Consider the following 16,454-nt stretch of genomic DNA (forward strand, 5'->3'; position numbering starts at 1 on the left):
ATAGGAATGTTGGAACACATGAGGCAATACTGACCCTAATACTTATCTTAGAAGAAAGATTAAGGAAAGGCAAACCTACGTTTCTAGCATTTGTAGACTTCGAGAAAGCTTTTGACAATGTTGATTGGAATACTCTCTCTCAAATTCTGAAGGTGGCAGGGGTAAAATACAGAGAGCAAAAGGCTATTTACAATTTGTACAGAAAGCAAATGGCAGTTATAAGAGTCGAGGGACACGAAAGGGAAGCAGTGGTTGGGAAGGGAGTGAGACAGGGTTGTAGCCTATCCCCGATGTTATTCAATCTGTATGTTGAGCAAGCAATAAAGGAAACAAAAGAAAAGTTCGGAGTAGGTATTAAAATCCATGGAGAAGAAATAAAACTTTGAGGTTCGCTGATGACATTGTAATTCTGTCAGAGACAGCTAAGGACTTGCAAGAGCAGTTGAACGGAATGGATAGTCTTGAAAGAAGGATATAAGATGAACATCAACAAAAGCAAAACGAGGATAATGGAATGTAGTCGAATTAAGTCGGGTGATGCTGAGGAAATTAGATTAGGGAATGAGACACTTAAAGTAGTAAAGGAGTTTTGCTGTTTGGGTAGCAGAATAACTGATGATGGTCGAAGTAGAGAGGATATAAAATGTAGACTGGCAATGGCAAGGAAAGCGTTTCTGAAGAAGAGAAATTTGTTAACATCGAGTATTGATTTAAGTGTCAGGAAGTCGTTTCTGAAAGTATTTGTATGGAGTGTAGCCATGTATGGAAGTGGAACATGGACGATAAATAGTTTGGACAAGAAGAGAATAGAAGCTTTCGAAATGTGGTGCTACAGAAGAATGCTGAAGATTAGATGGGTAGGTCACATAACTAATGAGGAGGTATTGAATAGAATTGGGGAGAAGAGGAGCATGTGGCACAACTTGACTAGAAGGAGGGATCGGTTGGTAGGACATGTTCTGAGACATGGAGGGATCACCAATTTAGTATTGGGGGGGCAGCGTGGAGGGTAAAAATCATAGAGGGAGACCAAGAGATGAATACACTAAGCAGATTCAGAAGGATGTAGGCTGCAGTAGGTACTGGGAGATGAAGAAGCTTGCACAGGATAGAGTAGCATGGAGAGCTGCATCAAACCAGTCTCAGGACTGAAGACTACAACAACAACAACAACAACAACAACAACAACAACAACTGAAAGAGCTTCAATTTTCTAGTTTCACATACCATTCGGTGGTTATCTCCATGAAGTTTTGATTATTTTCCAGAATGATTATATATATATTGATCAGTGTCTTTGGATTTAGATTTGCTGTGTGACAGTTTCTGTCCTCATAACCAGAGTGCTATACTGGTCTAACAATTCCACCAAGCTGTACACAAATTTGATGGTGCAGCATTGCTCATACTTGTGTCTGTCCATATTTATAATACCTTTGAAAACACTACTTCACTTCAGCCACACCCGACTTTCATTTAGCAACTGCAGCAAGTTGAAATTGGAACCGAGTCAGGGGTAGAATTCAACCTAACTGCCATGTGGATGAGGAAGCAGTAGAGTTAATTATCAGTTAATGCAGTGTTGCATCTGTGTTGAAGAACATATATTGTTCGAAAGTCAGAAATTTATCATTACCTTTCTTGTGCATTTACAGTGTGTCCCAGAAGAAACTGTCAATTTCAGGAATATGATAGGAACCATCATTTGAACCAAATAGCCTAGTAAACATGGACCGTAAAATGCATACCTTAAGAGTTATAAGCACTTGTTCGATAGAAGAGATATATTTTCACAGTAGCAAAGATAGACAAGTGCTCATATCTTTTAAGGTATGCAGTTTAGGGCCTAAGTTTTTTGGACCTTTTTCCTTGTTTTGGCACATACTACATCCTCCAAAAATATGGAAAGCAAAGAGCTTGCAGTAGAAGAGGTTTGTTTCACAGTATCAAAGACGAAGAAGTGCTCATAGCTCTTAAAGTATGCATTTTAGACCATTTACTTGACATTTTTGCTTCTAATGGTCATTCCTGTCATATCCCTGAACACTGACCATTCCTGCAGGGGCACCCTGTATGTAGTGAAACATACCATCTCAAAAATAAGTGGTTATGTTCCATTATTATTATTTATCAAGTCAGTCTGCATATTTGCCTTTCAGATTTTAAATTTAAATTCTTCCTCATCTGTGACATGTTGTCTTTATTCTGTGCTATCCATTTCATTATTATTTTTTCCACTGTTCTTGTTCGGTGAAGAAATAACATGCTCATGTTTGTTTTGTAGCTTCACAGCTGATTTTCAACATTAATACTATGTTAGTTTTATTGTTGACCATCATATTTTGAATTTATTCTCGATATAAAAGTAATTACTCTGAACTGATCTTTACAGAAAGCTTGGAGACCAGCCTTAATAAAAGTGGAGAAGCCTCAAACAGAGAAGACTCAAATTCGTCATGGAAAGCATTGGAAAGCTAAGATGCAAGCTGATGCCTCAACTTCTCAAAATCAGCAACTGAGTGAGACTGAAAATCTTGAGTCCAGTGAGGGTGTATTTGCTTTGTACAAGCAAGCAACAGCATATATCTCTGAAGAAACTGATTTAGCTGCCCTTGTGACAGAACATTTTGGTAGCTATGATTCTTGCAGTAATATTCTTTTAACAGGGCTGCACACTTGTGGTAATCTGGCACCTGCTTGCCTACAGTTGTTTGTAAGGGAGAATAATGTAAGTGCAGTGTGCAATGTTGGTTGCTGTTATCATCTTCTTGAGGAACACTTTTGTGAAAATCCATTTCCAAAAAGACTTTTGTGTGATAGCGAACACAAACTGTACCATGGGTTTCCATTGAGCCAATATTTGATAAGAAAAAAATTTGTTCTGGGGCGCAATGCCAGGATGCTGTCAGCGCAGAGCGTGCAAAGGATCTCAGTAAAAAGAGAGGTATATTTGTATGTTCTGATTAATGATGGAATGCTATAATTTTAAACTTACAAAAGGGTGTAGAGGAAAGAAGATCAGTATACACGTCATTTCATTGCCTAATAGGAAATACACAATTAAGCCTCAGTTTTCAAGAGTCAGTTTTTCACATGGACTAAGTGTCTCCAGTATATTTCAGAAGACATTATAAACAGAAGGCATGATATTGTAAGAATAAATTTTCTCCAGAAAACTATCTGTGCAGTAGTTGCCCATCAACACTTGTGATTCTGAGGAGTTTTTCTGGTGCTAATAGATTTCTTTTTCCTTTGATCTTAATATCACATTTATGTGTTTTACTTTTCCTCTGTTCTTTTGTCTCTCTCTTTTTTTCAAAAAAGGCCCAGTTCTGCAGTACCAGTAAGGATTTTAGTGAAAGCATTTTGCCAATCTGTTAGTCTGTTATTAAAAGCAGAAATTATGGTGGAAAGAACATTTTTGATTAGTAACTGAAATGCTAGAACCTTTTCAGTAGGGAACTGCAAGTGGCATTTTGGCGGTCAAAGTACAATAAGCACTTATTTCAGTGAGATATTCACAAAAATTACATAGGAGGGATGGTATGCCAACCAATGTATAATGTAATGTCTAACCAAAAGAATTCAGAAAGTTGTACTTAGTAATTCAACTAAGACAGTCCAGGGGCATAGTTCTGATGGGACAGAAATCATGTATGGGGTTCTCCAAGGCTCAGTCTTAGACCCACTACTGTTCCTTATGCATGTAAATGATCTCCTGTCTAATACACAACATGCAAAATTAGTTCTTTTTGCATATGACACCAGTATTGTAATCAATCTAATCATACATACAATAACAGAAGAAATGGTAACAAAGTTTTTAAAACTGTCATTGTCTATTTTTCTGTGAAAGGGCTCACTCTCAATTTTAAAAAGACTCCACATATTCAATTCTGCATACCTAGGAGTACTGCACAATGATAAGTGTAACACATCATATGATGAGAAATAATAAATTGGATGGAACTTCTAAAACAGCTTAGTTCGGCCACATTTGCACTTAGAATCATCGCAGATCTTGGGGAGAGAGAAATCAGTAAGTTGACATATTTTGTATATTTTCATTCAGTAATATCATATGGAATATGTCCAGGGGTAACTCACTTTAAAAAAGAAAGTCTTCATTGGTAAAAACCTTGCTGTAAGAATAATGTGTGGTTCTCAAATGTACAAATGTGTGTGAAATCTTATGGGACTTAACTGCTAAGGTCATCAGTCCCTAAGCTTACACACTACTTAACCTAAATTATCCTAAGGACCAACACACACACCCATGCCCGAGGGAGGACTCGAACCTCTGCTGGGACCAGCTGCACAGTCCATGACTGCAGCGCCTTAGACCGCTCGGCTAATCCCGCGTGGCATGTGGTTCTCACCCACTATCATCTTGTAGACATCTGTTTGCGGAGATGGACATTCTTACTACTGCATCACAGTATATTTATTCCATTGTTAAACTTTTTGTAAATAATCCCCTTCAGTTCAAAAGAAACAACAGTGTACATAGTTACAATACCAGAAGGAAAAAGATATTCATTATTCCACATTAAGGTTGCCTTTACCACAGAAATGAGTGCACAGTGTTGCAGCGAAAGTTTTTAATTACTGTCACTCTAGTATAAAATATCCACTAACTAACTGTCATTATAGTATCCATGTAATGATAAAGCATGTAATGACAAATAATTCAAATCTGGATAATGTACAACATTCCAAGGTGAATAACAAAGCTCACTGTGAACCAGATGAAAAAAAATAAATTAGAAAAGACTGTTGGTGAATTGGATCCATGCTCCATGCTAGAGACAAATAGTTAGTGAAGCACAGGATAGTGGAAGCGATCCAAGAAGCTGCATAAATATCATCAGATCTTGATAAGATTTCAAAGTGGTGCAAAGATTGGCAAATTGCTTAAAATGTCCAAAAATGTAAAATTGTGAACTTCACAAAATGAAAAAATGTAGTATCCTATGACTACAATACCAATGCGTCACTGTTGGAATTGGCCAACTCATACAAATACCTAGATGTAACACTTTGTAGGGATATGAAATGGAATGATCACAAGGGCTCAGTCAGACTTTGGTTTATTGGTAGAATACTGGGGAAGTGCAATCAGTCTACAAAGGAGATCATTTACAAATCACTCATGAAACCTGTTCTAGAATATTGTTCTAGTGTGTGAGATCCATACCAAATAGGACTGTAAGAAGGCTGTTTTATGACTTTAAAAAAGGTTTTCATGAAAGAAGTTTGAATTTTGTATTTCATTGCTATTTTAGGCAGTGTTATTGAACTGGGGAGGAAAGAAATTTATTGCACTGTTTGACTAAAAGGAGAGATAAGCTGAAATGTCATATTCTAGGGCACCAAGAAACTCATTTGATAATAGAAATGGAGGAGGAGAGAGGTGCAGTCAGTCAAGGAGGTAGGGATAGAAATTGTAGGGTGGGGGAGCAGGCAAAGATTGCAAACAGGTCTATATCTATATTCTGCAAATTGCTGTGAATTTCATGGCAGAGGCTACTTCACATTGTACCACATCTTAGGGTGTCTTCCTGTTCCATTTGTATATGTACCTGTAGCAGTTCCACCTTCTCTGTTTATCTCTTCATTGATTGCCATCGGTGTCGATGTCCTGCATTGCTACACTGGCTGAAAAATGGGATTTGTAATTCCGACACTGACTAATGAAAATAATGTAGCCGACAGGTGCACAGTTGCATTACTCTCTCTTTGACTTTCACTGTTCACAACCCCCCAATAATACACAGTTATTTGGCCAGTACACAGTTGTTTAACTTTCGATAACCCTCATTAATAGTTTGCAGGTAAACCTCCACATACTGCTACAATAGTTTGCTATTGAACATCTACAAGCAGTAAAACCTATCCACAAAGTTCACAGTTCTTGAAGAATAGAAAAGTATGTATTGGTGCAGACACTGTCAGTGTTTTAACACACGGTCTATCGGTGTAACACTTATTTCACTGTTAAGTTGAAGCATTGTTGTTGCTCTAACCAACACAGATTTCTCGTCTGAAACTCAGCTATGGACTGACTGTCTCGTGACCAAAAATCAGGCCCTTAGGTTTCCTCACAATAATAGGTACTGAAACTTCACATTGTTTGATGTTTAATTTACAGATATAATAATTAAAACTTAACTCATTAAATAAACTGAATACATTGAAACATTGATTCTTTTTAACAGTTTCTTCTACTGCAAGAGTTAGGCCGAATTATTTGTTTAAATCATGAAATTAACAAATATAAGTATGCAAACAGTACTTTGGACAAAACTGTTAATTACTTTGGAATTAATTAAGGGCTGACTTTGCTAACATGTTTTGAAATAGAGCCAAATAAATTGTTGAGTAATACTATTAGTTGTTCCTTCAAATGTTTGTAATTAGTACAGAATTTATATTTGTTTATACATCAACAATAGAATTTAAATTACGAAACAATTACTGATTTCACCCTATACTGAAAGATACCAACTAGGAATAGTCAAAATAAATTAGAAAATCAATTACATACCTAAAAATAAGCACAAAATTAGATCTGGTTTTATATTCTTTAAAACTAAGGGCCAGTTTTTCTCTTTTATGAAAATGTAGATTATATTCACATATGTTAATGGTAAATAGTTAAAAGTAACAAAATGAATTTAAGGAGGCAGATGGAAAAACAAGAAGGGAATTAAAATTATCCCAGCTTGCTTCGTCACATACCACAGGAATAATGACTACTTAAATGCATCTGTGTGCACATTAATTATTCTAATCTCATCTTTGCAGTCCCTATGCAAGTGAAAGGTTGCAGGCTGTAGTGTATTCCTAGATTCCTCACTTAGTACTGTTCTTGGAACATTGTAAATAGGCTTTTGCATTGTAGTTGGCATCTATCTTCAAGTATCTTCACATTTTACAGCATTTCCGTGGTGCGCTCTCTTGAGTCAAACAAACCAATGACCATTTATACTGCCCTTCTTTGCATAAGTTCTGTATATCTGTTAGTCCCATGGGCATCAGTCCCACGCATTGGGCAAAAGTTCTAGGATAGGTTGCACTAGTATTTTGTAGATATCTCCTTTGTAGATTGACAGCATCTTCCCAGTATCCTACCAATGAATTGCTGCCTTTGACTGGTTCCAATTGTGAGTCATTGATGTTGTAGTCATGCTTTATGAAATTAACAATTTTATATTTCTGAAAATTTTTTGATATTATCTGGTTGGATATTTGCTCAGCTTTTTATCACATATTACGTTGTTAACATCATCTGCAAAATGTCTGCCATGTAAGATATGTCCCTAGGCACATGTGAAATTACTTTTACACCTTTTAGTGACTCCCCATCCAAGATTACATGCTGTGTTTCCCCTACCACATAATGCTCAATCCAGTCACAATTCTGTCTGATATGTGATGATACTTTCACCAAAGTAAAGTCACTGGGAGATCCCAGATCTCCCTAGACAGAAAAAGTTTTCTTCCACTGTGTACAATCGTCCCCTTTCCTTGCGTATGTGTGAGAGGTGAGTCTTATGTGTATATGTTAAGTGTAGGTGAGTGTAATGTGTGTGTGTGTGTGTGTGTGTGTGTGTGTGTGTGTGTGTGTGTATAGTATGGTGCCATGTTTGTGTTGGGTGGTGGTGGTGGTGGTGGTGGTGGTGGTGGTGGTAATGAGAGAAAGGAGATGGTTTCACTAATTCCAATAATGAGGTACAAATGGTCAAATGGTGCTAAGTTGCAGTAGTTATGAATAAAAGAAGAAACCTCCACAGATCAGACTAATGTGGATAGCTGCATCAAATAAGGGTTTTTTTTCTTTCTTTCTTCTCCTCCCCCCCCCCCCCCCCTCCCCTCCTGAAGACCACAATAAAAGTGTGCAGTCTGTTTCTTTTTATAGCAATTTTTTTATTTGTTTTACTTTGACCTAAGTGGGAGGTATGCAGCCTGGACATTGGCGTATTATTGGGAGAGGGGTGAGTCGACTGCAAGAGGTGTATTGTAGGCTGTTTCCTTCCGCAAGGCTTCCCACTGCCCAGCCATGGCATGGAAGAAATATAAACAACTCTCAGGTAGCCATCACAGTGGCATGACAACAATAGTGTTGTGCTAACATTCCCACTCTTCTTCTCTACTAGCTGTCAGAACCTACTCTGTAGCAATGGCCCACTATTGAAAGAAGCCTGAATAATTTCACGCAATAACTCCACTTCTTCAGGAAAATTTTCAAATAACATCTTTTATAAGTAAATGCAACACTGGTTTTTGATTTTGTTCAGTCACCCAAGAAGACCAAAAGACTCCCTAGAAAGAGTCCAACAGAAGGGCTGAAATGTTGGGTTTTGGAAAATTCTAAAAAGGAGTAATATGTCTTAGCCACCCAGAAGATTTTACCCAAAATAGTTCATATTCTGGGCTGATCAACCTAATTTATGTTTTCCATGAGTTCCCTACAAAAGTTGATTGCCAGGTGGATCATGTTGATTAGGCCACATCATTATTCCTTTCTCATCCTTATTCAACTGTGGTGCATCTCTCAAATTTAAGGTCCCCTCTATCAATGAAATGTAAAACTCGGAACTTTATTTCCTTGCAAATCACCAAGATGAAACTTATTTCCTAATTTTAAATCCATAGTTTGTACTATAATGGAACAGTCTCATCTGTATCATCCTAAGCATATACCTGTACAGGTGAATGACATAAATGCACTTCAGTACTTCAAAAGACATAAAAGGGCGCAATTTTTTTCACAATATGTACTATTTGGTGAACAATGCTGTCCACAACTGAGAAGCAGAAATATAGACACAGGTTGCAATCTACAGCAGAATAGTATGTGCTGTTCTAAAAATGTCATTAATATAATTGTATCAACATTGTGTGAGTGACATTGTTTACATACAAGCAATGTAAACATATTAAATCAACACACATTTTCAGAATACTGATACTTCTGGAATAATAATGGTCAAATTCATTATTTGTGTGGCCAGGTGCTTGCTAGCCGCTGTGTAAGTAATTGTCTTCTTAATGTGCTGACATATCACAGAAATTTGATTCTTTTCTTGTTTGCTGGACCACCAGGGCCTAAACTCATCCTCCTCAGTTTCTGGTTTGCACCTGAACAGATGGTGGGTCCTTTCCCTCTACTAAACTAATGTTTTTTATGGAGAACGTTGAAAACTTATCTGGATAACTGGATCATTCCAACCCAAGTGACCACATTTTTCAGAAGTTTCCCACTCTTCCATTTCTGATTTTGTTAACTTACCATGAGTTCAGATGTACCGTGGAAATGAACTTATGCAAAATTTTAGCTCGTAATACCCAATATGTTGGAAACTGTGGCCCTATATCTGAGAAGCTCTTCGACAAGGATGTGGTGAAAATGAGCAAACCCCATTGTTTGAACATTTATTAATACAAGGGAACAACAACCAGTATCTCTTGTTTTCAGATCCTACACAACTTGTGACCCTGAATCAGAAGAAGACAGTGTATCAGTGTGTAAAACACTTTGTGAGCCAGTATAATGCATCTAAATACCCCAAAAAACCTGCAGAGAAAAATAATTTGATTTTTTTAGCCTTCTTTGAAGTCATATATCTCTGGAAGAAAAAATGCGAAAGAACTACAACTTGGCATATGTATTAACAGAACTGTCAATACACTTCCTGACTAAGCAATTTTTGTGGATCATAGTAACATTGTGCCAAATATAAAACTGCAGAAAGTGAGCTAAGTTCAAGAACAAATACTGCAAAGAGGTCAGTTCAGGAGTTCTTCCTTCCAGCATCACTGGAAAGAGCACACTTTTCTCTACTGGAAACATTTTTTTGTACCTTAGCATTGATTCAGCAAAGGGATGAAAAGCAAGATTGAACTTCAACAAAAATCGTGCACAGTATGCTACCATCACAAGATGGTACAGCTTGCTATTCACACAGTGCCAGGTCAGGCAACAGTGGTGATTGGCAAACTGATGTCAAGAAATAGATCACGATAGAAAGTTACAGGAAGAATAATTTTAAAATGGCCATAATTTAGTCGGATCTTGCAAAAATTGCCAATTTTTACCAATGGATTTGAACCAATGTTCATGTTAGTCAGATTTCAAGTGATACAAATTCTTTTTTGACCTCTATTTATCAATCAGCTGACACCAGTGTGGCTTTTGTGTCAGTTTTAAGCCTTATTCCAGGCCAATACAATGCCTGCATCTACGGCAATCACTGGTGGATTGGTAACATGAAGGTGGTATTGAAGATGCAATGCTGTGGTCACTTTTGGTCCACCTTGGTCATTCTATTGGCCTGAAAGAGAAGATAAATGTTGGATTCCTTAACACTCCGTTATCATGAAAGTTGCAGCACCTTCAGCAACTGGAGCAGGAGATCAGTATAATTTTCCAGAAGCCATATTGAACAGTATTGAAGAAAAATTTAATTCCATGAAGCAGTAATTTTAAATAGCACAGGCTTGGGAACAAACATGAAGGTACCCATAGATTGGCTTGGGAACTGTGACAAAAAAACCAACTGAAGCTTTGCAATCTTCATGAAGAAACCAACAAACACATCTAGGGAACCAAGGTGAGAAGCCCAAATGAGGCTTTGGAACCTCGATGAAGAAACCAACAAACACGGCTTGAGAATGAAGGCTAGAAACGGAACTGAGGTTTTGGAACCTCAGTGAAGAAACCAGCAAACATGGCCATCTATATGTAACAGGATAAGCAAAGATTGATAACTTGCCATTGCAACCATACATGCTCACTACTAACATAGGAACAGAAACTGACTCAACTAATGGTTTTGAACTGGTTGAGTCATCAAATTTCTGTGGTTTTTATGGTTAGCTGGAACACCATCATTAACCTACCAGTTGTCATTCTGGCTTGTCTTGAAGTTAGGGGTTCAGCAACATGTACCACGTTGCACTCATAACATATTGAACATGACATTTGCTGGAGTCCCAGCTCATATTTGGTCCATTTGGTGAAATGACTCTGAGATCCAACAGGATGTTGCTAGTGCAGGAAGTTGTGTTCTTTGCACTGGTGCTGGAAAGAAAAATTTCTGAAATGATACTTGTGTGCCATATTTGTCTAAATTTTGCTCATTTATTGTAATTATAAATTTGATGTCTTGTTTGTGATCAAGTATAATTGAAAATGATTGGCTAAGCACATAAATATGCTAACAGAATCATGTCCCGGGCATTGTCAACAAATATGCCAAGCTATAGATCCTTTGCATTTTTTCTTCCTTAGATATCTGGCCCCAAGAAGGGTCAAAAAATCTGTGCATTTTTCTCTGCAGGTTTTTTGAGTCACTTTAATGCATCATGCTGGTTCACAAAAGGCTTTATATTCTGTCACACAGTACTTTTCTGATTCATAGGCAAAAGTTACCCAGGACCTGAAAGTAAGAGTTTCCTACTTGTTTTTGTCTTGTAATAAAAGAGCTTCACTGGACACTGGAGAGTAGCTACAAATGACACAGTCTACAAGGAAATAGAACCGGTAATGAGTACAATCAAGGAGAAATGCATTTCATTTTTTGGACATCTAATCAGAACACCAGAGAACAGGATCATCAGGAGAATAATAGGAAAATTCTGGAATAGTAAGTGCAACATTACATGGATTACAGAAATGAAGGAAGATATGGATGAGCTACAGATTACATTGGAAGCCCTAAGACAAAACTGACAAAGTCAGAAAACTCACAGACAAACAAACGAGACTGCAAATGAGAATCAGCAAAAGACAATAGGAAGGGCCATTTCCGATGAAGAAAGAAGGATGAGATCTGAGAGAATGAAGAAGTACTGGGCTGACAGGAAACTGAAAAATTCTTTGTCTAAAGTTGGCTAGAGTGGTCCAATGAAGGCCATAAAATGTAAGAAAATAAAAATAGCTTCAAACATCAGTTTTGTTCGTTTTAAGGCACATTTATCAATAAGCCATCCAAATAGAAGGCCATTGTTTCTCATACACTGAAGCTCAAGATTTAAAATTTTGCATAGATTCATTTTTAGGATAAGTCTACACACACACACACAGCAAATTACAGGAAAATTGAAGCTCAAGGAGCAGGAGGCCCATGATCTCTTGAGATGGGATGACCGACTCTCTTCTGCAAATCCTATCCAGTTCTGGCATTACTGTCTTGTAAACAATGTGGTGGTGTACATGTTACCATCACGACCCTTAAGAACCTTGATAACATGCAGGGATTAATTTTTCACCAGGGCCTAACCCAGCAGACAGATGAAGAAGTATGCATACCCTTGGAAAGGTGACTCATCTCCAGCCACCACTCATGCCAGGAACACATTCCCTTCCTTAGTATAGTGCTGCAGATGAGCAAGACAGTGGGCCATTTGACATGCTTCCTGGTGTTGTTGAAGACTGTGGGGCACACACTTTGCGCATGTGTAGTCTTTCCTTCACAATGGTGTGAACACTTCCGACACTCAATCCAACCATGGGGCTAAGGCTTTCACTGTCACTCAGCAGTCCTGGGTAATGAGTGCATCCACCAGCTGGACAATGTTATCAGTAATGCAGTGTGGTGCTCCAGACCGTGCATCGTTGGCTAACGGCACCCGTCCTTCCCTGAAGCACTTGTGCCATACCTTGACCCTTGCAAGGGACATGCAGTGTTTGCTGTACACTTGTGACATTTGTCGATTAATGTTCGTTCCTCCTACTCCTTCTGCTGTCAGAAAACAAACAGCACCTCTTTGCTCTTCTGTTGATGCCTCCATGTCACTGTTTGAATTGCGACTGGCAGTGTTGGACGATTGATGCATGCTGCTGCTAGCTCTGTGCAGTCACGTGACATGCACGCGTGCCCTCTAGTGATGGGCTGTGAACTTCCACGCTCTGTTCGGAACCACACCTTGTAACACACGCCACGATATTACCCTCCTGTTACCGGTTTGCGCATTCCAAACTCCAGCTTGTTTCTTTTTGAATGCCCATTATACAAGCAGATCATGGATATGGCCGTGGGAGCCAAGATGGCTCCTCCCTAAGCTAACCTTTTCATGGGTAGTTTGGAGGGACCTTTCTTGGGATCCATAAGTGTTCAGGGTGACATGTTAAAATTCCTGGAATCTCTAAATAACTTATTCCAATTAAATTTCACATGGTCCTATTCTGAATCCCATTTCACTTTCCTCCATGTTGATCTCATCCTCACCGAAGGCCAGCTACACACTCCCGTTCACATTAACCCTACTAACAAACAACAGTACTTACAGTTGCCATCCTTTCCACACCAAATATTCTCTCCATACAGCCTTGGCATTCGAGGCAAATGTATTTGTTCAGATGCAGACTCTTTACAACGATACACCACCACTCTCACCTCAGCCTTCAATGGATGTAATTACTCACCAGCCTAGTTCAAAACCAGATTTCCTAGGCCATCACATCCAATCCTGGTACTGTTGAACCCTCCAAAAAACAACTTTGGAGATCACCAATTGTCACCCAGTATTATCCAAATCTTGAATGTGTTAGTCAACTACTTCAACAAGACCTTGACTTCCTAAAATCATGCCCTGAAATGAGATCCTTTCTGTTTGAAATTTTGCCCACCACACCTAGAATAGCGTTTCATCACCCTCTAAATCTCCACAATATCCTTGTCAGACCCTGCGCTCCTTCTGCACCCATCTTCCTATCCTATGGCTCCCACCCCTGTGACTGTCCCCGCTTCAAGACTGGTCCTATGCACTCCTCTACCACCATCTATTCCAACCCTGTAACTGGTAGAACATATACTTTCAAAGGGAGTGCCACCAATGAAACAGCACATTATAACCAACTGTTATATAAGCACTGTTCAGCTTTTTACGTCAGCATGACTACCACCCAGTTACCAATCAAAATGAATGGCCATAGGCAGAGGGTGTATACTGGCAACACACAATATCCTGCTGCAAAGCACACACATATGTGTGTGTGTGCGCGAGTGTATACCTGTCCTTTTTTCCCCCTAAGGTAAGTCTTTCCATTCCCGGGATTGGAATGACTCCTTACCCTCTCCCTTAAAACCCACATCCTTTCGTCTTTCCCTCTCCTTCCCTCTTTCCTGACGAAGCAACTGTTTGTTGCGAAAGCTTGAATTTTGTGTGTATGTTTGTGTTTGTTTGTGTGTGTATCGACCTGCCAGCGTTTTCGTTTGGTAAGTCTCATCATCTTTCTTTTTAGATATGTTTTTCCCACATGGAATGTTTCCCTCTATTTTATATATATATATATATATATATATATATATATATATATATATATATGTGTGTGTGTGTGTGTGTGTGTGTGTGTGTGTGTGTGTGTGTGTACATATAAAAACCATTGCCATGATTCCCTCCTCTGAGATGTCAGTGTCTGTTGGTCTCATAGGGAACCTTAGCAAGCAGTCCTGTAGACTCAGTTATACTCAAAGTGTTCCAAGCCAAGATGTTTGCATCAGGGAAAGCTTCAAGGCCACCATAATCAGAATGCTTGCCCCATACAACAGCCAAGGTCAGCCACGTACTGCCCACCAAACACAGCAGAAATATCACACGTTAACTGCATTCGGAGTCCACAAAAAACATTTGGACCACCCATGAGCTGCTGCTTATTGAATTGACCAGCCAAGTCAATCTCTGTTGCTCTCAGTGACTTATACACAGGAGCACTGCGCACCATCAGCGACAAGAAACACGTCGCACGGGCATTGCAGAGGCATGTTAACACACGGTCACGCGCACCTGGGTGGGAGTTAAAGTGCGGCCGGGGCCTAGTAAAACTAGAGGCCGCGGACCCCAGGTGGCAAAGAATGCACGCCAGACTAAGTCCCGCTCAAGGTCACACTGAGAAAGCACGCCAGACACTAAGTCCCGCTCAAGGTTACGCTACGCCTAGTGCATAACCATGCACTAAAAGCATAAATAAGTGAATTTTAAAAAAATAAAAAATATACATGGAGGAGATAAGGAAAGGAGATAATGCATTTTAGTGTCTGTAATAGAACATACAGTCACCAGTAATCTTTATTTTACAATTATTGTAGACAAATGATTATATATATACAAATGTCTGCTTGTGTCTGTGTATGTGTGGATGGATATGTGTGTGTGTGTGCGAGTGTAAACCTGTCCTTTTTTCCCCCTAAGGTAAGTCTTTCTGCTCCCGGGATTGGAATGACTCCTTACCCTCTCCCTTAAAACCCAATCCTTTTGTCTTTCCTTCTCCTTCCCTCTTTCCTGACGAGGCAACCGTTGGTTGCGAAAGCTAGAGTTTTGTGTGTATGTTTGTGTTTATTTGTGTGTCTATCGACCTGCCAGCGCTTTTGTTGGGTAAGTCTCATCATCTTTCTTTTTAAATATATTTTTCCCACGTGGAATGTTTCCCTCTATTATATATATATCTTTAAATATGTCTGCTTGTGTCTGTATATGTGTGGATGGATATGTGTGTGTGTGCGAGTGTGTACCCGTCCTTTTTTCCCCCTAAGGTAAGTCTTTCCGCTCCCGGGACTGGAATGACTCCTTACCCTCTCCCTTAAAACCCACATCCTTTCGTCTTTCCCTCTCCTTCCCTCTTTCCTGATGAGGCAACAGTTTGTTGCGAAAGCTTGAATTTTGTGTGTATGTTTGTGTTCGTTTGTGTGTCTGTCGACCTGCCAGCACTTTCATTTGGTAAGTCACATCACCTTTGTTTCTAAAGACAAAGATGATGTGACTTACCAAATGAAAGTGCTGGCAGGTCGACAGACACACAAATGAACACAAACATACACACAAAATTCAAGCTTTCGCAACAAACTGTTGCCTCATCAGGAAAGAGGGAAGGAGAGGGAAAGACGAAAGGATGTGGGTTTTAAGGGAGAGGGTAAGGAGTCATTCCAGTCCCAGGAGCGGAAAGACTTACCTTAGGGGGAAAAAAGGACGGGTATACACTCGCGCGCACACACACACATATCCATCCACACATATACAGACACAAGCAGACATATTTAAAGACAAAGAGTTTGGGCAGAGATGTCAGTCGAGGCAGAAGTGCAGAGGCAAAGATGTTGATGAATGACAGGTGAGGTATGAGTGGCGGAAATTTGAAATTAGCGGAGATTGAGGCCTGGTGGATAACGGGAAGAGAGGATATATTGAAGAGCAAGTTCCCATCTCCGGAGTTCGGATAGGTTGGTGTTAGTAGGAAGTATCCAGATAACCCGGACGGTGTAACACTGCGCCAAGATGTGCTGGTCGTGCACCAAGGCATGTTTAGCCACAGGGTGATCCTCATTACCAACAAACACTGTCTGCCTGTGTCCATTCATGCGAATGGACAGTTTGTTGCTGGTCATTCCCACATAGAATGCATCACAGTGTAGGCAGGTCAGTTGGTAGATCACGTGGGTGCTTTCACACGT

At 39.4% G+C, this 16,454-nt stretch overlaps 1 protein-coding gene across 2 annotated transcripts in view; it reads left to right on the plus strand.

Annotated features, from left to right (window-relative positions):
* Window positions 1-16,454, plus strand: part of LOC126181248 (probable methyltransferase-like protein 25) — a 69,749-nt gene that overhangs the window by 25,863 nt on the left and 27,432 nt on the right. For both annotated transcript variants that reach the window (XM_049924755.1, XM_049924756.1), the window contains exon 2: window positions 2,393-2,944. In XM_049924755.1, coding sequence (XP_049780712.1) covers window positions 2,393-2,944 — 552 coding nt within the window. The remainder of the gene's footprint in view (window positions 1-2,392; window positions 2,945-16,454) is intronic.

The sequence above is a fragment of the Schistocerca cancellata genome, chromosome 1 (assembly GCF_023864275.1).
Source record: "Schistocerca cancellata isolate TAMUIC-IGC-003103 chromosome 1, iqSchCanc2.1, whole genome shotgun sequence".
NCBI lineage: Eukaryota > Metazoa > Arthropoda > Insecta > Orthoptera > Acrididae > Schistocerca > Schistocerca cancellata.